The sequence below is a fragment of the Daphnia pulicaria genome, chromosome 8 (assembly GCF_021234035.1).
Source record: "Daphnia pulicaria isolate SC F1-1A chromosome 8, SC_F0-13Bv2, whole genome shotgun sequence".
Lineage (NCBI taxonomy): Eukaryota > Metazoa > Arthropoda > Branchiopoda > Diplostraca > Daphniidae > Daphnia > Daphnia pulicaria.
Genome location: NC_060920.1, coordinates 1,205,187 through 1,225,231, shown reverse-complemented (window position 1 = coordinate 1,225,231; position 20,045 = coordinate 1,205,187). Strand labels below are relative to the sequence as shown.

Below are 20,045 nucleotides of genomic sequence, written 5' to 3'. Positions count from 1 at the left end.
AAACTGATTGCGAAGATTTAGAAAAACAATTAGGACTTCATTTCTTACGTTTATATATCTTGGGTATTAAGGAAGTCGTAAGTTCATCTACCGGTTGATGTTTTAAAATTCGGTTGTGTAGATAATTTCTGAGCTTTTCCCTTTGAAAATTTCTTACAGAAACTAAAACATCTACTTAAACATTGCGGGAAACCACTTGAGCAGGTTGTTCGACGCTATCACGAATTTTTAAAAATCTTGCTCTTTTCCATTAATAAAACAAAAAAGAATCACCTAATACTTGCTAACGTTCACGTAAACGGTCCACTTTCGTCCACCTTTCTTTCCCAGTAAGGAATAATTACACAGTAGGGGAGAGGGGGCTAGTTGGCAGGTGGGGTAAGTTGGAATTTTGCTAGTTAGACCCCTTACAGCCAAAAACAAATCAAGCCTTTTACACCAAATATGAAAGACAACATCCAGATTGCTCATACAAAATTTCAAAAGTATACGACTTCCCCAACAGGAGTTATAGCAAAAAGAAAAAAAAACGGCAAAAAGTTTTTTTGGGCCTCTCAGCACTTTTCATTTTTCTCATAGTATAAAAATCTAAGAGTGTCAGAAAACCTAAGCAAACAAGAATTAATATTTGTCTTATTTTTAAAATAAACCCGACATTTCTACATTAAAAAGTTATTTAGTTATCAATTTATTTGTTCGAAAAGCACCCTGTGGGGTTAGTTGGCAGAAATGTTGAGGGGCATGTTGGCATACAGATTTCTGACGAGATGCTGAGTTGCAAGTTTTCAAAATTCGACCTAGAAATTTTGGAGCAATGGAGAATCGTCACTTAACAACTTACCCCGTAGGTGGGGCAAGTTGGCAGACTTTTTTTTTGCAGTTTTTCTCAATTTAACAATTTCGTGTAAATGAACATTGTAAACAAATACGATCAATTCATAGAGAATTGAAATCTGAATCTGATTCAATCATTCAATTTGCAAAACGTGTGGTCAAAAAATTCAAATAAATTCACAAAAAGTGACCCTTCGGTCAAGGGCCCCCTGCGTAGGCCCGCGCCAAAAATTTCCTCCTTGTTATTCATCTGCCTTGGGCCTACAGTGTTTGGGGTAAAAAAATACAATATAACTTGGCAACGTTACCTATGCAACGCGGAAACCGCTCTTTAGCCGCGCATCCACTCCGCGGCCGCCGCATGCATCGGCAAAGTTAGGGGCAGTTATTTGTGTTATTTGTTGATGATTGGTCGTCGTGGCATCATTGTGTGTTGCTGCAAATTTTCTTTTTGACTTACTACAGCGATTTAATTTTTGTTGCCCGTTAACACCCTGCCCGTCATTCTCATCCTGCCCGTTACTTAATGGCTGTTGGTCTCATTTTATCGTTTAATCTCCTGTTATTGTTTCTCGAGTAATTCTGACTATACCAACAGTCTCATTGTTTATGCAAACTTTGCAAAAGTGCAATTGCCTACGGCGGTAAAATTACCAACGTGAGGTTTTGACGTATTGCCTCGTGCGGTAAATTTGCAGTATAGAGGATATTCAAACATTGCCACTGGCGATAAATTTGCATGGTAGAGGATATTCTTGAATTGCCTCCGGCGGAAAAATTTTTAGTGTATAGATTTTCACGCATGGCCACCTAAGGTTTTTTTCTTTAAATTCTCTGATTTTTCTCTGAAATTTTCTGAAAAAAAATGTTCTCGCGAAATTTTGACTTGTTTCAGTCATGGTTAACAAAGGGCATAGGTCAAAACACTATTTTTATTCTTAAAAAAAGTAAATCTTTAATGAGACTTGAACCATGATCATTTTCATGCCAGTGCTATAACCAATAACCTAATTTCGTCTAGGGAACCGATTCACTTTCAAATGAAATTGATTGTTGTGCGTCAGTGTCGTGTTTTTTTAATGAAAAATTTTCGTCACGATATTTCGTCAGTACCGAACCTAGACTACACATACCCTAACCCATTCACGCCAATCCATATATATAATAAAAGACCAAAGTTCCCCGGATTTGACTGGGGCTCAGGTTACTCGTCTATATATAATAAAAGAACAAGCTTTTGGGAGAGGAGCTTATTCATGTCACGGATAATGTGTCAAAACAGGCTCCTCCCCCAAAAGCCTTTGGGGGAGGAGCCTGTGTCTGTCACGGACATTTGGGGGAGGAGCTTATTCATGTCGCAATAAGAACGCTGTGATTGGTCAGTCGCAAATCACCACCAGATGTCTATAGCATCGCCGTGATGATGCAATCTTGGATGACGCAACAACCAGCAACACCACCAGATGTCTATAGCATCGCCGTGATGACGAAATCTTCAAGTAAGGTACTGGGAAGATTTCCCACGATAAAATCTATTACGGGCAGATGATTAAGCTACAGAAAAGCGAATAGCAAAAAAATCCGACTTTACGCTAGACAAAAGTTCCCCAGATTTGACCGGGGCTCAGGTTACTCGTAGGTCTATAAGATAGTTAAAACAATTTTGCTTTTGTTTTGCTGACATTTTGACGATCCCTCGATGAGATATTTGCGTTTTGTTCTTTTTTCTTTTTAAAGGCGATCTGTATTCCAAAATAATAAATATATTGTATGCCGAAATAGCTCAGTTGGGAGAGCGTTAGACTGAAGATCTAAAGGTCCCTGGTTCGATCCCGGGTTTCGGCAAGAGTTTATCCCATATGGTCTAGTGGCTAGGATACTTGGCTTTCACCCAAGAGGCTCGGGTTCGATTCCCGGTATGGGAAAACATTTTGGTTTGATTTGATTGATTTTCACGTTTAATTGTAATTAAACAAAAACGTGATTTTTTATACTAGCGCCATCCGCGGCGGGATGCTCTGGTGAAACAACATCCTTTGACACATCTTTTAGTCCTATAACCACGTATCCGAACCACGCCAGTCTTATTTATGTATTTATTTTTTAATAGGGTCGTTGCATGAAATTTCGATTTGTTTTAAACATACCTGGTTAGAATCAGTTTTTTACGCTGATTCTCGTGGTATTTTTTAAATATTTTTAAAATGAACCTAACTTTGTGTATTTCTAGTTCAAAGTTCAAATAAGCGCCTCCCATTTCAAAACTGGGTCTCAGCCATTTTTGATGGGTGGTGCTTAATTTGTGATGAATTTGTAGACGACGCTCACCAAAATCACCCTTTTCGTATTTCGCCTTAAGGCCCTAAGGGCGAAAGAGGGTTGTATTCAGCCGTAGGCAGTACGAAAAGGGTGATTTTGGTAGTTGACCCCACATACGGGGTAAGTTGATTGCTGACGATTCTGCATTGCTTAAAAATTTCTAGTTCGAATTTTGAAAACTTGCAACTCAGCATGTGGTGAGAAATCTGTATGGCAACATGCCCCTCAAAATTTATGACAACTAACCCCACAGGGTGCTTTTCGAACAAATAAATTGATAACTAAATAACTTTTTAATGTAGAACTGTCGGGTTTCTTTTAAAAATAAGAAATATTAATTCTTTTTTGCTTGGGTTTTCTGACACTTTTAGAGTTTTATACTATGAGAAAAATAAAAAAGTGCTGAGAGGCTCAAACAAAACTTTTTGCCGTTTTTTTTTAATTTTTGCTATAAATCCTGTTGGGGAAGTCGTATACTTTTGAAATTTTGTATGAGCAATCTGGGTGTTGTCTTTCATATTTGGTGTAAAAGGTTTGATTTATTTTGGTTTGTAAGGGGTCTAACAAGCAAAACGCCACTTTTACCCCTTCTGCCAACTAGCCCCCCCTCATCCCTAGTTGCTTAAGAAAAAAAATTGGCTACAGAAAACATCTGAGTCAACTTCTGAAAAAGCGGAAACCACACAAAGCCGTACAACAAGCTTCGTCGTAGTTTGAGTAACCAATCGACTTCCGCCGACTTCCGCTCTGTTTGAGAAATGAATATTTCAACTATATTTTTCTCGCAGGATCACAGGATGTTCGATTCCCTCCTTATCGCTCTTAACCGCAATTCAGATTTCCTGAAGAGCAAACAGTAAAGGCATTCACGACAATCAACGCCTTACACATTTCTCTTGACGGACTTTGGAGTTATGCACGCACTAACTAAGCAATTCGCAACTTTTCACTTCAAGTCGTTTAACTCCTACACCAAGTGGTTGAATTATTATTCATTATTGCGTCGATCCCCGTTATTGAACAAGTTCCCCGCGATGAGTAACAGCCAATTTCAGTCAAAGTTATGGATCTGTTTGCTATTGGCATTTTGTTGGAATTGGAGGATTTCTTGCGCAGCACAAGATCAAGTTGGATTGCACCACTCGGAAGGTAAAACTAACATACAATCGTATTTTTTAAAAATTGTTTCGAAAATCCTACTGCGGTCACAATTTTTCGACATTTAATTTTTTTTTAAATAATTTAATAAATAATTTTACATTTAATTAAATAATTTTTTAAATTAAATAATTTTTTTTATTGAATTAATTTTTTTAGGGACAACTGGATCAGGGAAAGGCATGCCATCAAATGACGATTTGATCGACTATGACTTTGACAATCCGGAAGATTACCGGGAAATTGATTACGACAGCAGCCACAACCCAATCCTGGGGATGGTGCGAAGCTCTTCTTCACACCCGATATCGTTAAGCTTTTCCTGTTTGTCATCACTGATCGTCATTTTTCTTCATTACCTCTTTTAAAAAACAATTCAATGAATCATGAATGTCGGATGAATGTGACCATATTTTGCTATACTACAAATACAAGTACATAACTGAGTCAAAACTGATTCTACTTATAGTGTCTGTCAATATTGACTCTGAACGTAAATGAATTGAAAACGAAAAAAATTGATAAATAGAAAATCGTCTAGTAATTAATTACGCGTATTATTTAAATTAATTACGCAAAAAATAAATTAATTATATGAAAAATAAATTAATAACGTAAAAAATAAATTAATTACGCGAACAATAAATGAATTACGCAAAAATAATCATTTATTCGCAAAACATTTGTTCACTTTCCAATGATATGATTAAGACATTTTCGAGATTTGTACTTTTCAAATTTTTCAAATGGCTTGCCAAGTGCAGCTCAATTGTATCCCATTTACGTTGCTCAAAACTTTATTGGCTGTCATAATCAAGTAGGTTCCCTTCGAAGTCTAGTTGACGCCCAGCACTCCAGCGGTTTGAGGAGTTGCCGGAGAAAGCCAACCAACACAAAAATGGGGGAAAAAAAGAATGAATGAATTATTGGTATTTAAATAATTATTTGATTAATTTATAATTCTTTCAATTGCACATAGGGGAGAGTGGGTTGACTGGCTCTCCTTTTTTTCTTTAAGCTATATTTTTTTTATTTTGTAACGCATTAAGTTCCACCAAGTCTTAAAAAAAGAGAATAATTCACCATTTCACTGGTGTTTTTTCTAAACTGATCAAATAATATCTTTGTTAGGTATTTTACGATTTAAAGAAATAAGGGACAGCTGACCCCAGATAGGGGGTCGATAGCTCACACCGGCGGGGTCTCTTGGCCCCTGTATTTCTTACGGAAAACCATTGACTGACAGTAAAAACTCGAAATAAAAAAAGTAACCCAATAATGCAACCCACCAACGGAATATCAATAAAAAGGGTGAAATAAGTATGGTAGTAGACCAAAAAAACGAAAAAACTCGAACACAAATAATTTTACTACTGTCATATGCAACTTTATATACGCCAAATAGCCCCGACGTTGTGTGGCAAATGCGCCCCATTCAAAGGGATCAAAGTAAAAAAAAAAATCATTCAAAGTATATTATTGAATATCTCGTATTTAACAAGCAATCCACCACTCAAGCACACCAAAATCTCGAACCCCCATTTTTTCCCATTTCGCTATGGGACGTAAAAATCTGGAAAAATACGGACCTATTCAGTTTTTTACTCCGGACTCGGCTGTGTTTTCAGAAGTCAAATATTCTCTGTCGCTCAGGAGATATTTCATGTTAAATTTTTTTTTTTCAAAATTTGACAATTTGAGGGGGAGGGGGGTTTTTGTTATCCAGTTCGTATCGCTTATGGGAAAAAGCGAACAAAAAAAAAACTAATTCTCCCAAAAGATTGCTCGGCCACCCTTAAATGCAAATCCAAAAGAAATTCTTTTTCCGGATTTGATTGGCCGAGTTATTAGCAATCTATAGTAAAAGGCTCATTTGGCCAATTCCCCCCCCCCTCCAGCCTACTTGCAATTTTTTATCACATGATTTATTTAAAATTAGAAGTTAGCCCTATCCTTTAACAGAGGATCTCCCCTTGCGCAACTCCCAAGACGCATATCCCTTGGCCACTACCTCTTCTAGAACTGTTGTCCCATGTTAAAGGATAGGGCTAACTTCTATTTTAAATAAATCATAACTAATTCACAACAATCTGGGCCCAAAATGAAATTTTTTGTCGATAGTTTACCAAAACACTATTTAGGGTGTTTTGTCGATCACTTGTGTGCGACCTTTTGTTTATTTATAAGCATCGATTGAGATTTACACAGTTTTCTTCTGTTTTAATGGGTTGCCGTGTTGTCTAAAAAACAATTTCTATTTTACACGCAGAGTAATAATTCCGAAGACGAAGGCGATCTCAAACAACTTTGCTTCGTCTGCTGCAATGTTTCTTCGGGTATCAATTACGGCTCTTGTCACTTTTAATTCAATTTTCTCTCAACCTTCTTTGATTTCCTTTAAGAAATTATGGGTTTGTAATGACTCGCCGCATCTCCCATATGTTCTTTCCAAATCTAAGCAACCGTGAGGTTGCTTGACTCTTCTTCACGCTTCCACAACTAGGAAAGCTGGTGAATGTTCCCCAACAGCTCGCTGGTGTTGGCCGTGACGAACCAGTGGACCGAACATCCCTCCTTTGTTATTCTCTAGTGGACCATAACTATTGTTTGTATTGCAATATGTTTCCCTGAGTTTCTCTTTATCTTCCCCGAGTATAAAAGCCCGACGCCTGCCTAATCCCGGCAGAGTCGTCTCCGGCAGCTGTATCCCTCAACATCTCTCGGTAAATACAACACTTCTACAAGTCTTATAATTTGATATTGTGTATCATCAAAAACTGGTGAACGTGCCACTTTTGCGCTCACGTCGCAAAAGTTTGAAGGAACCATTGCGCTACTTGATGTATTAGTTGATCTAAAAAAGATTCCAACAACTTTGGTCGAGGAAAGCGACGGCCGCGTGGTCATAACGGCAACTCGTCGTTATGCACAAAGATGAATTCTACACGACCGCGACATTGTGGAGTTGGAAGGGAGCGAAGATGGACGTTCCGAAGGAGGGGAGGGAGAACTTACTGAATAAATTCATCCAGAAGAGGTTGACCTCACAGAATCCGACGAGGAAGAAACGGAGCCGGAGGAAGCCAAATTTTTAAAACTAACCATAGATCTAACCCAAAAAAAGAATACCAAAGATCACCGTCCAAAGCAAGCGACGTAACGGAAAGGAATTTCAATCTTCCACCGCCGCCTTACTCTCAAGAGGAATATACGCCACGAAAACGAGATCGCTATACTACGCTGAGGTCACCATCTCCGGATATGTTCCCTTTACTTTCTTCCAGAACATTTATGCTCCCCCAATCCACCTACGCAACGAGAACGATTATCGCCGCCATCGCCGCGAACTAATCGGGCAATACAACCGCGATATCATGGACTTGTACTATAGTACAAGTTTCATGCACAAGAGAGCAAGACGCTACAATAATAATTAAACTATTCAATCATTTCAAAACATATTCAATGTATGCCATTAGTATGTTAACTGTACCTGTACCCGTACCGTAGCGATAAAAGGTGGTGGTTTTCTTATGTTTACCCCTACAAAATATAGAACCACTTAGATTAGCAGCATTTAAAAAACTGACTTGAAAAATGAGTTTACTATTCTATATCCTCCCCCCCCCCCCCCAACGAAAGAAAACCATCGGGAAGGGGAGGAGTGTAATGACTCGTCCCATCTCCCATATGTTCTTTCCAAATCTAAGCAACGTGAGGTTGCTTGACTCTTCTTCACGCTTCCATAACTAGGAAAGCTGGTAAATGTTCCCCAACACCTCGTTGGCGTTGGCTGGGACGAACCAGTGGACCGAACATCCCTCCTTTGTTATTCTCTAGTGGATCATAACTATTGTTTGTATTGCAATATGTTTCCCTGAGTTTCTCTTTGTCTTCCCCGAGTATAAAAGCCCGACGCCTGTCTAAACCCGGCAGAGTCGTCTCCGGCAGCTGTATCCCTCAACATCTCTCGGTAAATACAACACTTCTACAAGTTTATCATTTGTTATTGTGTATCATCACAATTTGATTCATTTGCCTGGCGATGTGGTGAACTATGGCCCATTGGATTAACTTCAGTTCATTCCCCTTTGAGAACAAGCTGCAAAAAATGAAGAATTTGGTCAGACGTGGTGGCAAACCATTGGAACAGATTATTCATCGAATGTGGAAAGTAGACGATCATCATACAAGGGTTAAGGAGAGCACTGTTTTGAATAAATTGACCTCTCTTAGTTTGTTATCACAATTCTGGGACTTTGATACTGGATATAGAATGGTTGATCAGTTTTAAAAAATGCATACTGCAGATGGACCATATCAATCAAGGTTCCTGACAACTGCGTTTTCACTTATGATCGCAAAGTTTTGCTTATTGAAAATATTGTAGCCGGGGCTATATAACAGCGTAAAAAAAGTGTCCCATACATGGAAATATATGTATATGGATAAATGTGGCAATGGAACACTTTTTTTTCGCTACCAATTTTTTAAATAGAAAAATTAATAAAAGTATATAGGAGTGATTCTAATGCACTTCTCTACATTGGGTTAGTTTTTTCTTTTTTTGTAAAAGCTGGCCTTCATATGTAGGCCTAATAGTTATTATTAATTAAATATCAAGAGAAAAAAAAATGAAGAAAAAATGTTTTTTTTTTTGTTAAACGGAACAGAATCAGGGGGAAAATGGTTCATCCGGGATCGATTACATTTATTAAAAGACCCACTAGTGAAAAATAAATTCATTTCTCTTTCAGAGGTACTGTAATTTTATTCATTCTTTTGAGTATCAGTGGAGATACAATAAAAAAAATAAAAATGTCCTTTTTTGATCTTTTTTGGTCGTTTACCTGGAAACAGATGGCTTTACCATTTAACCTGGACCCAAACAACATTAAAGAAACTAAATTATCAAATACTTCATTTTTCATCTATATCAACACATTTTTTATAAAATAAAACTACCACCTTAAACTAGAAAGAAAACGCATCAAATAGCTATCTGGTTTTACAATTTTTTTAGAAGATTAGAAATATTTATAGAATTTTAAAATATTTATAGAAGTATAAAAAAATTGTAAACTAAAGTTCACAAAATTTTCCGATTCGAATTTTTTTGTAGTTCCCATAAAACTCGCCGAATTAATCAGAAATTCAGGGATAAAAAAAGTTTATGGGATAAAAAAAACATCATTTATAATACGCTGTATTTATTTCAGAAATGTTAAACAAATTGTACATATTAAAACTGCCCTGTACATTTAAGCCCCGTGTCCCATGTTATATTTTTTAAATTTTTTACTATAGAAAATCCCATCGAACTTTTAATTTCCACCATATCACAGAAAAACTGTTATAACTCAAAAACAAAAATAACACACATCCAAATTTTTTGATATGTTTTTGAAGACATATTAAGCTATACAATGTGAATTTTCAAAAAAAAGTGTCAACACCTTTTCTATGAATTTTCAAAAAAGAGGATTACCATCTTTTGTATACTTAAACTAAGTATATCGGACTATATTATGATCGAATAAAAATTAGAAAAACTTGTGACGTCATCCCAAGCGCATAGTTCAAAGTAGGGTGGTTTTAGCGTTCGGAAATATCGATGGTGCTGCCACCTGAGTCGTCCGATTTTGACGCGATTTTTTTTCTAAAATTAATTTATCATTCCCTTAAGGCGCGTTCACACTATGGTCTTTTCGGCTAGCCGAAAGACGAAAAATGAAAACCGAAAGACGGAAAAATTTCGATTTCGTCTTGGACTATTCACACTAAAAATAAGAAAAGAATGACGAAAAAAATGACAGCAGACAGATTTGGCATTGCTGATGTTGCCCTAATATCAAAAATTATTTGCGCATCAAAAATGGAACGCTGTTATTGGCTGTTCAGTTTTCGGCTTTTGACTTTCGGCTTTCCGTCGATTGCGGCGCCGAAAATTTTGGAAATTTCTAAAATTTTCGGCGCCGAAAAAACATTGGAAAGACGAATTTTTTTGAAGATTCGGCTCGCATTCCCTACTAAGACGCGCTATCCAAGCGATATCCCAGGTATGTACAACAAAATGGTGGCGTCCCTCATCCCATGTGGATGTTCAGGGTACGCTACCAGTATGTACATAAATGGATAAAAAATAAAGAAATTCTTTGATCCCAACAGTATATGAAATATACAATGGACATACAGTACCCACCAAACTATTAGGTACACCCCCCTATTTTCAGTGCATTCTTATGGCACTACGTGTTTAGAAAAAATGCAATAACTCTTGAACCGCTTGGGCTAGATTTTTTTCCTTTTGGCCCTGAGTAGATCTAATGATGATTTACATTTTTTCTACACATGAAGTTGTCGTAGGATTAACCCCCACGGCGCTACGGTATCGTTCAGTTTATTAGGTACACCCGTTTTCCCCCCCATATGCGCCGTGTTAAATACGGCGTTTTCAAAAATTTACAAAAAATACTAAAAATCAAGCTAAAATCTTTTTCTTTGTGCCAAAAGATGTAGAATTCTTCACTCTATACGAATATAAAGAATGATTTACAATAAAACCAACTCAGAGAACCCTTCCCTATACCCTAAAGTTTTCCACTTCAAAATTTGTACTTTTTACTACACACTTGCACTGTCGCTCCCATAGGCATTAGAAATTTCGACAAATTTTGAAGTGGAAAACTTTAGGGTATAGGGAAGGGTTCTCTGAGTTGGTTTTATTGTAAATCATTCTTTATATTCGTATAGAGTGAAGAATTCTGCATCTTTTGGCACAAAGAAAAAGATTCTAGCTTGATTTTTAGTATTTTTTGTAAATTTTTGAAAACGCCGTATTTAACACGGCGCATATGGGGGGAAAACGGGTGTACCTAATAAACTGAACGATACCGTAGCGCCGTGGGGGTTAATCCTACGACAACTTCATGTGTAGAAAAAATGTAGATCATCATTAGATCTACTCAGGGCCAAAAGGAAAAAAATCTAGCCCAAGCGGTTCAAGAGTTATTGCATTTTTTCTAAACACGTAGTGCCATAAGAATGCACTGAAAATAGGGGGGTGTACCTAATAGTTTGGTGGGTACTGTACATCAAGTACATTCACTGAATGTACCGGAAGTATGTTTGGTGTACGTACAGTTCTCATCCAAAAAAGATGAAAGCTTGTGTATTAATATCTATCTAATGCTGCGTCTACAATAGCCGTTTTTACAGACAAGTTACGGTCGTAATTCGGTGTCTGTATGTCTGTAAAAACTGCTAGTGTAGACGCACCTTAACGTATCTTCGATTAAATATACATCTTTTTACTTTTCTTCTTTTACCAGCAGCATTATTTATCCGTTAAGAACTTACCTTTCTAAATAAACATGATAAATGAAAAAATAAACTTATTTTTATTATTATAATTTACTTAAGAAAAAAAGTTTTTAGAAAAGAAAAAAAGTGTCCCACATAGCCCCGGTCTCCCCTATTATGGTGATGAAAAATGAATGTAATGGAAAGAAAAATTCGGAAAAATCAAACATATGGAGGTTTTTTGCCACCGAAAAGAGAGTATCGAAAACAAAAAACAAACTTAAACAAGAACGCAGTATTCTTCCAGATGACATTCTCAGAAGCCTGGACTCTGGCAGAAACCAGAAACAATTAAATTGATTAAATCTAGAATTATAAAAAGAAAAACCAAAGGCAAAGGTAGTCCGGTGTCGGGAGTGGTGTGTGAGGAATCAATTGTTATTATAAATTATAAAATTTAATTGGAAACAAAATTCTTTTTGAATATCTGTATTATTTAATTACTGGTGGTGATTTGTTTGGGCATGTTCCATTTTGGGAAAGGAGCCTGTGTTGACACATTGTTGACACAGACACACGCCCCTCCCACAAAAGCTTGCTGTTTTATTATATATAGATACATATATCAAATTTATTTAGGCAAATTAGGTGATTTTCAAAAGGGAATGGAAAGCTTAGTCAGATTTTAAATGCTTAAGATGAAAGACTAGCTTATATAAATTTTACATAAGACTAGATCATCGGTTTTTCTGCTAATTTTTCAAAGTCCTTTGGTTCGATAAATGGTGCTGCCACCACGCGTAGCATTACTCTCGTGTTCGTCCCAAAAAGGGGTTATGATTAGCAATTTTTTGCTTTTTTTTGCGTTCAATAAAATGGCCATATCTCAACCAATAAAATTCGGATAGGAAATTTCTTTTGGATTTTGGTGGTTGGGATAGCAATGAACCTTTTTATAAAATTAGTTTTTTATATAGATGCCCCGCTTTTCCAAAAAGCGTTTAAAAAGTCCCCCCCCCATTTTCTGGCAAAATAAAAAAAACCTCGAATATCTTACAGCTAAATAACTCCTAAACGGGGGAAAATTTCATATTTCTGCAAACGCAGGTAAATCCGGCATGCAGAGGCGAACATGAATATTTTTTTTATATTTTTAACGCCTTTTCCGGATTTAGATCTGGAAAGCAGCTCCGGGAATTTGGTCTACTTGAGTCGTGGATCGCTTGTTAATAATATCACTTTCTGAGAAATGCAATTTGCAAATTTTCGATTTAGATGAAAGATGTTGACCATCCAAAAGGTGAAGGTTACTTTCCCATTCAGTGAACAGCATTGGATCTTTTGGGGTTGAGAAATATGAAACATGATTCTTAACAAAACGTCTACTTCCTTTAGACGACGAGCACGTTGGAACTGCACACTTAACGGTAATTTCGAAATCTTTTTTTTGCAGCGTGACCAGAGTAATAGAGGAGATGGTGGCGTCGCCCTGTCGAAATTCTCCATAAGGCTATGTCCGAGGTTTTTCAATATTTTTTCAATTGTTTGGCGGACGTTACAGAATAGCTCTCCCTTAAACGCAGCGCCGCCACGCGTAGCCTTCAGTCAATATAAGCTAGAAAATCAATCTTCATTCCATTCCACGATTTTTTCCCCATGGCTGGTAATATTCAAGGGAATGTCTCTTTCAAATTCGTTGAAATGTAAATCTTCAAGAAAAACTTGCTTCTTTTGTGGTGTCAATTATCAGGATGAAAACAAAAGAATTGGTATTTTTGGTGTACCTAAGAACAAGTTTTCTAGTTGGCAATTAATCATTCCAGAGCTGAAGCAATCATCGTTACTGTTTGAAAAGCATTTTGATGAGTCAGATGTTTTAAAAGGATTTACAGATGGCACAGTGTATCATCCCTATGGAAGATGGAGATTAAGTATTTCTGCTGTTCCTAAACATTTCTTGCGTATAATTAATATTATTGCGCTGTAAAACTTGTAGTAAGTTCTAACGTTACTTGAAACAGGTGTAAAGGAAGCTTCTTCCAAAGTAGTCAAACGTACTCCTCTGAAACAACTGTTTTCAGTCAACACACAACAGAAGAAACGTGATGGCATACAAGCTAAAATTTCTAGTGTTTCTATGTCCAACAATCACCAAAACCTACCATCACCTCTGGGTAATGGAGCAAACAGACACAAACTATTAAAAAGAACTGTTGGTACCGAGAATACACCACCTAACCAACATAACAAAAAATTGAAACTTATTAGTAAGTTGTTATATATTTCAATCAGTTTTTAGTAACTATATTTGTATTTTTCAAATTAAATGTCATTGCAGGCCACCAAGCACCTAGTCGTGTTTCTAAAAGCAATACTCCATTTCAATCGGTTGCTTTACCAACCCTACAACATCCAGAAACAGAAATCATTGGTGGCATTGATCTGATGGAGACTGATGAGCCTTTTAATTTGCCAATTGAGACTCTAACCACAGTAGAAGAAGACACTGTCAGTTGTGATAATATTACTACATCTAAATCGGTTGATTCACCCATCCTACAACATCCTGAAATAGAAATCATTGGTGGTAGTGAGGTAATGGAGACTGGTGAGCATTTTAATTTGCCAATTGAGGCTGAAACCACAGTAGAAGAAGAAACTGTCAGTTGTGATACTACTACTACATCTAAATCGGTTGCTCTACTGCCACAACAAGATCCAGAATCAGAAATAATTGCTGGCAGGGATCTAATGGAGACTGGTGAGCATTTAAATTTGCCAAACAAGAAACGGGTGAGTCTTTTGAGTTGATCAATGACAGATAAACCACAGTAGAAGAAGACACTGCTAGTTGTGAAACTACTACTGCATTTCAATCGGTTGCTTCACCAACCCTACAACATCCAGAAACAGAAATCATTGGTGGCATTGATCTGATGGAGACTGGTGAGCCTTTTAAGTTTCTCATTGAGACTGAAACCACACGAGACACTGCTAGTTGTAATAGGCCTACTACTACTCCATTTCAATTGGTTGCTTCACCGACACAACAAGATCCGGAAACAGAAATAATTACCTACAAAACAACAAACCTTCAAGTTGTCCAAGGTTTACAATTTTTTTTTGTATTTTTATAAAATTGTTGTTTAATGCCTGTTTTAATTTTCCATAGCATTATTTGTTAGCTTTCATTCCAATGAATTGTTGTCTTTACCACCAGAAGCCACAGAAACTACTCACAGCTCAGATGTAACTACAGCAAATGAAACTACGGATGCAGAAATAGTTGGTGCCCCAACTGTCCGGGGGAAAAAGCCTATAAGAGTTTATCGAATAAAGGCACCAACTTACTGCGAATGCCATAAAGAAATAAAGGGGAAGTGTGCACCATGTCAGATAAGGGAACTAAAAAGGCTCGTACAGGAAAAGGACAAACAACTGATTGTGAGGAGTTATCAAGTTAAAGCGACAGTTGACTTAGAAAAACTAAAATGTAAATTGAAGGAAAAGGACAAAAAACTGAATGCGTCATCCAAACAATTGGCGAGAATGTGTCTGCGGTGGTAAATATTTATCTATTATTTAATAATGAGTACATTCAATAGCAAAATATTTACAAACTCTTTACGTCATTCATTAGGATTGCGTATAGAAACCATCTCTAAGCTAAAGGATGACGTTGCAACCCTTACCGAAAATCAACTGGACGAGAAAATTAAGCATCTAACTCACGAAGTAAGTTGCCCATTTCTATCTCTATGAAGGAACTGTTTATGAGTAAAAAATGTAAATTAATTGTAATTTAAAATCTTTTACTTTTTGTGAGTTGTTTAGATGAAACATTTTTAATTCTCTACTTTGGAACTTACGGAAATATGGAAAAGCTACAAAATGATAAAATTTTATTTTAATTTTCATAATGACTTATTGCCTTCATAATAACTTTATAATATTTGACTATTATCCTTTGAAATGTATCGACTTTGATGGCCAAAATATAAGACAATTTTTGAAACAGTTGCATGCGTCAAGTCTTTTAACAAGCAATTTCAATTTTTAGGAAAGAGTCATTATCAACACCTTCATCATGAAGGGTAAAGCTGAGCTTAAGACTGATACTGGAAGAGCTTACGGTATGAAATACGATGCTGGATTCTTGATGCAGTGCCTGCTTCTAAAGTTGAAAAGCAGCTCCACCTATAACCATCTGAGAAAAAACAAAATTCTGCCCCTTCCTAGTCCATCAACGATTCGTCGGCGACTTAGTTCATCGGAATGCAAATTTGGTTTCAACGAACTAGCACTGGAAAACATCAAGAAAGCTATGGCAAATCTACCAGAATCTGAACGTTGGGGTAGTATTATGTGGGACGAGGTTTCGCTGAAGAAAAATCTCACTTGGCATTCGTCTAGATTGGAATGGCACGGTATTGTGGACTTCGGTGAAGATATTAAGGGAGCCGTGAAGAGTGGAATTGCTACACATGCCCTAGTGTTAATGTTTCGCCCATACAGAGGCAATTGGGTGCACCCCTTTGCTTGTTTCGCATCTAAAAACGCTGCCAGCTTCACAATACTTCACGAAGTTGTTGTGAAAGGTATTGTTCTACTTCATAACAATAATGCCATCGTCAAGAACCTCGTGTGTGATGGATGTTCCTTGAATAAAGCCGCCATGACTTTATTTGGTATTCATGGAAAAAAGTCAAGGGAAAAGGTTAAAAAAGACAATTCTTATTTCATGAAACATCCAATGGATCCATCTATCAAAATTTATTGGTTGTTTGACGCACCGCATCTTTTAAAGTGTACAAGATATCAAATTCTAACACATAAAGAGGTTCAGGGAAATACTTCTAATGTTAAACGTGTTCAAAAATTGCAAAATTTAATATTTTTTCTCATTAGTATGGTGGTTCAACTGCACGTTTTATTTACTACAAACGTTTACATAAACTGGAAAAAAAAATCATTTTCGGAGGGCGTTTAAACTTACTGAGTCTCACATCAACCCAACTAATTTTGAGAAGATGAACGTTCGCAAAGCTGCCCAGCTTCTTTCCGACTCTGTTGTTCATGCAATCCGGCATTACCGAACCCACAGAACATTCGGGTATCTTTTTAAAGGATCTGAGAGCACCGAGAAATTTACCAAATTGATGAATGATGTTTTTGACATAATGAATGGACGTTGCGTGAAACAAGGGATCAATATTTCTAATTGGTGTAAGAAGAAGGAAAAGCTAGACATTTTCCTGAAAATTTTTGATATTACCGAGGAGTGTCACCGGTCAAGAGAAAAAAATGATCCCAATATTCCTCTTAACATGTTTGTATAGGAGACTACTTTGCAAGCCTGGCGAATTTCCGTGCTGAGTGGCATTGCTTTAGCAGAGGAGCAATTTAATGCAAACTACATTACAGTTCTAACTGGAAAGCTGAACCAAGACCCTCTTGAGGTAACATGATTTTACTAAGATTATGTGTTTCTTTTTTTGTAATTCTTTCGAAATCTTTTTTAGCGTTTTTTTCGGAATCGTAAGAGGAATTGATGACACACCGACCGCTTACTCTTGGCTACAGATTTTTCGAATACTTTCACTTTATAATCCTACTAAGATGCACGTTGAACGTGGACACGTTGATAACGGAGACAATTTGCGTATTTTAGTTTCTTATGAGGAATGCCTTGTGAATAAGTTTAAGGCTTGCAAAAAAGAAGCAGCTGAAATAAGAGCATCATTCAAGCAGCTATTTCTGGAAGAGCTTTCTGTTCGCTACGTGAATGTTATGGAAGACGAAATGTCTACTGACGAAACCAAAGATGAAATGATTTATGATATGTGCGGTTATCTTCTGAAAAACTCGTGATACCGTCTGGACTAACTGTGATGATTGCAAAAAAGGTCTTATCACAAAATATGAAGACTTGCCTCCAACGTTCTTGTCCGCCGAGTACACTGCTGAAAGAAATCACGGGGGTTTAACTTTCTTAACTGTCAATTTTTTTTAAATAATTCAAAAAGTTGAAAATGTGGTAACCAATTTTTTTGATAACGATGCTCATATTTATGTAACTAATTTCTATGAGGAAGTCATGTCAGAGTTATGTAAACTAAATGTTTTGAATGTTTGCTGTGATAAACACGAAGATTCCTTGCCCTATTTAATATATAATATGTACATATTCGTTTTCACACAGAGTCTAAGCGATTTCGAAACATACATCTGTCTAGTGATCGAACGCAAATGAAAACTAACAAAAAATTGTCAAGAATCCCAAAAAGTGCTGAAATTCAATGTGAAAAAGTCAAAGAAAAAGAAACAGCAAATACAACGGATAAAACTTAAAGTTTGATATTTATTTCATTTCATGAAAAAAGGAAAAATATTTATAAATCATCAACTATTTGCATTATGGTATAATTTGTAGTATAATTTAAGTGTAACTTTACATTTGAGATTTGTTGCTTTACAGACAGCATGTTGTAATCTTATTTTACGGACTCGCGGGGAAATTTCAGTTTAGTTCTTGGAAAAATACGCAAGGTGTCACCCTTTTTAAGGGAGACGGCTCGGACATAGCCTTATGGAGAATTTCGACAGGGCGACGCCACCATCCTCTCTATTACTCTGGCGTGACAATAACATTAAAAATCATGCTTCGTACATCACACAGCAAATGTCGTCATGTAACCATTGTTTTACGGCGGCACTTTCACCACAGATAAAGACCACTGGTTTATTCTCTTCATAAGAGAATTAACATGGGCAACTGTCGCCAGCATTCTTACTACCCTTCCTCCGATTTTCCCGATTCTGTCTTTCTTCTAAGTAACCACACTCTGGTTACTTCTATTATAGCATGATTCTGTCTTTCTTGTCCTGCCCTTTAGAGTACGTTTTGTTTTCTACAATCTGCTTATTTCTAGTCAATTGCAATGATTCAATTGATTTCTCTGATTTTGCAATTGACAAACGTCATTATTAAATACAATATGACTTCTCAATACAAATTTGTATGACAAAATTACCTAGGACTTTTAAACGTCAGCAAATAATTTTACCAAGACAGAAGGAAAATAATCTTCGTCTGCAACACCCTTCGTAGCCTCGGTGCAGTACAGCAGGTTATCCGCTAAGGGCAGGACAAGCAAGACAGAAACTCGGGGTAAGTAGTGATAGGGCTAAAAGGATAGCACATGCGAAACCAGTCTTCTTTATCTATGCTTTCACCAAAACATCGTTTCTTAGAACTGGCAATGTGAAGTCTCAGGTCCAGTTCCAGAAATCTGGCAACTTTTTAGTAGGGTACACTGGTGTCTTCACTTCTTTCTGTAGGGGCTTATGCTGGAGTGATGTTCCTCGTTCTTCTCATTCTCCGCGTTCAGATTTTATTTTAGCTATTTTTAACGTTTTTTAAAGATGCCCACTGGCAAAAATTGTCAACTTAATTGGTTATTCTACCGATGCTTGAGTTGTAATGCGCAGATTTATGCACAATTCTTTTTCCTACACATACTTTGTTTCGAGCGATTTTTTTTTGCCCAACGTTACAGAGTTACTTTAAATTGCAAAGAATTATTACGCGTTTCGAATTTTTCTTTTTAAGACAAATTCTACTCTAGAGTAGCTAAATACGTTCGGACTGGGTTTCTTTGAAATGGATTGGTCCAATTATGGAACTAAAGCTAGGGCAGCGGCATTTTCATCTGGATACCGTGAAAAATAGCCGCATTAGGGACAAAGAAGTGGCTATAAAATTTTTCAAAAAAGCCCCCCAGCTCAAATATATTCTTTAAGTGAGGATATGCCTGGGCAGGGTCTGCGTGTACTTCAAGGCGATCTAATGACATAAGAAAAATGTTATGGAAAACAGAATGAAATTTATTGCTTTCTCATTTACCTTGAGAAAAGTAAAAGCCAAAAAATCCAACAGAAGAATTTTCTACAATGATCTTGTAATACACGCCTGGTTCTCTCTTACATTAAAGGCAGGAATCTTCTTCCATTTTTCAGGAGGGATGTAATTGAAATACAAAGACACAATTACACATGGTCTACTGCGCTCGTATTCTGCTTGATGTTTGTAAGTCATCGACATGCCGACGGCAAATATAACAAATTGATCTCGCTGGCGGGGTGCTCTCTAAAGAAATAAAATATTTTACTGGTCCATTAAAAAATATTCAATCTTTACTTAATTCGGCAATAGTTTCATTGTTCTCTTTCAACATTCGGTTAATGCAGTCTTTTTAAGAGGATTTTCTAAAACATTGGATTCCTGTATTTAAAATGTTAAGATATGGTTGACCATTCATGAAACAGGTTGTCCGTGTACCTGTAGCGTCTTGATGGCATCATTGAAATCTAAACCAAGGTTCAAGCATTGCTGAGCATACTGTTTCGCAACATCAGGATCTTTTGGCGAA

General features: G+C 36.7%; 3 protein-coding genes and 1 non-coding gene across 4 annotated transcripts in view; 3 read left to right on the top strand and 1 right to left on the bottom strand.

Moving 5' to 3' along the window:
* The window catches only part of LOC124312357 (collagen alpha-1(I) chain-like), a 1,404,094-nt gene that overhangs the window by 834,977 nt on the left and 549,072 nt on the right, over nucleotides 1-20,045 (top strand). The window lies entirely within an intron of this gene.
* Nucleotides 1-20,045, bottom strand: part of LOC124312451 — a 102,128-nt gene that overhangs the window by 12,604 nt on the left and 69,479 nt on the right. The gene's annotated exons all lie outside the window — the stretch shown is intronic.
* Nucleotides 2,688-2,759, top strand: Trnae-uuc. Its single transcript has one exon. It is a non-coding gene; the product is annotated as a tRNA-Glu (tRNA).
* On the top strand, nucleotides 4,025-4,764 carry LOC124312497. The gene is made up of 2 exons (XM_046777026.1): nucleotides 4,025-4,302; nucleotides 4,471-4,764. The coding sequence occupies exons 1-2, from the start codon at nucleotides 4,068-4,070 to the stop codon at nucleotides 4,677-4,679; spliced, it is 444 nt and encodes a 147-aa protein (XP_046632982.1). The 5' UTR covers nucleotides 4,025-4,067; the 3' UTR covers nucleotides 4,680-4,764.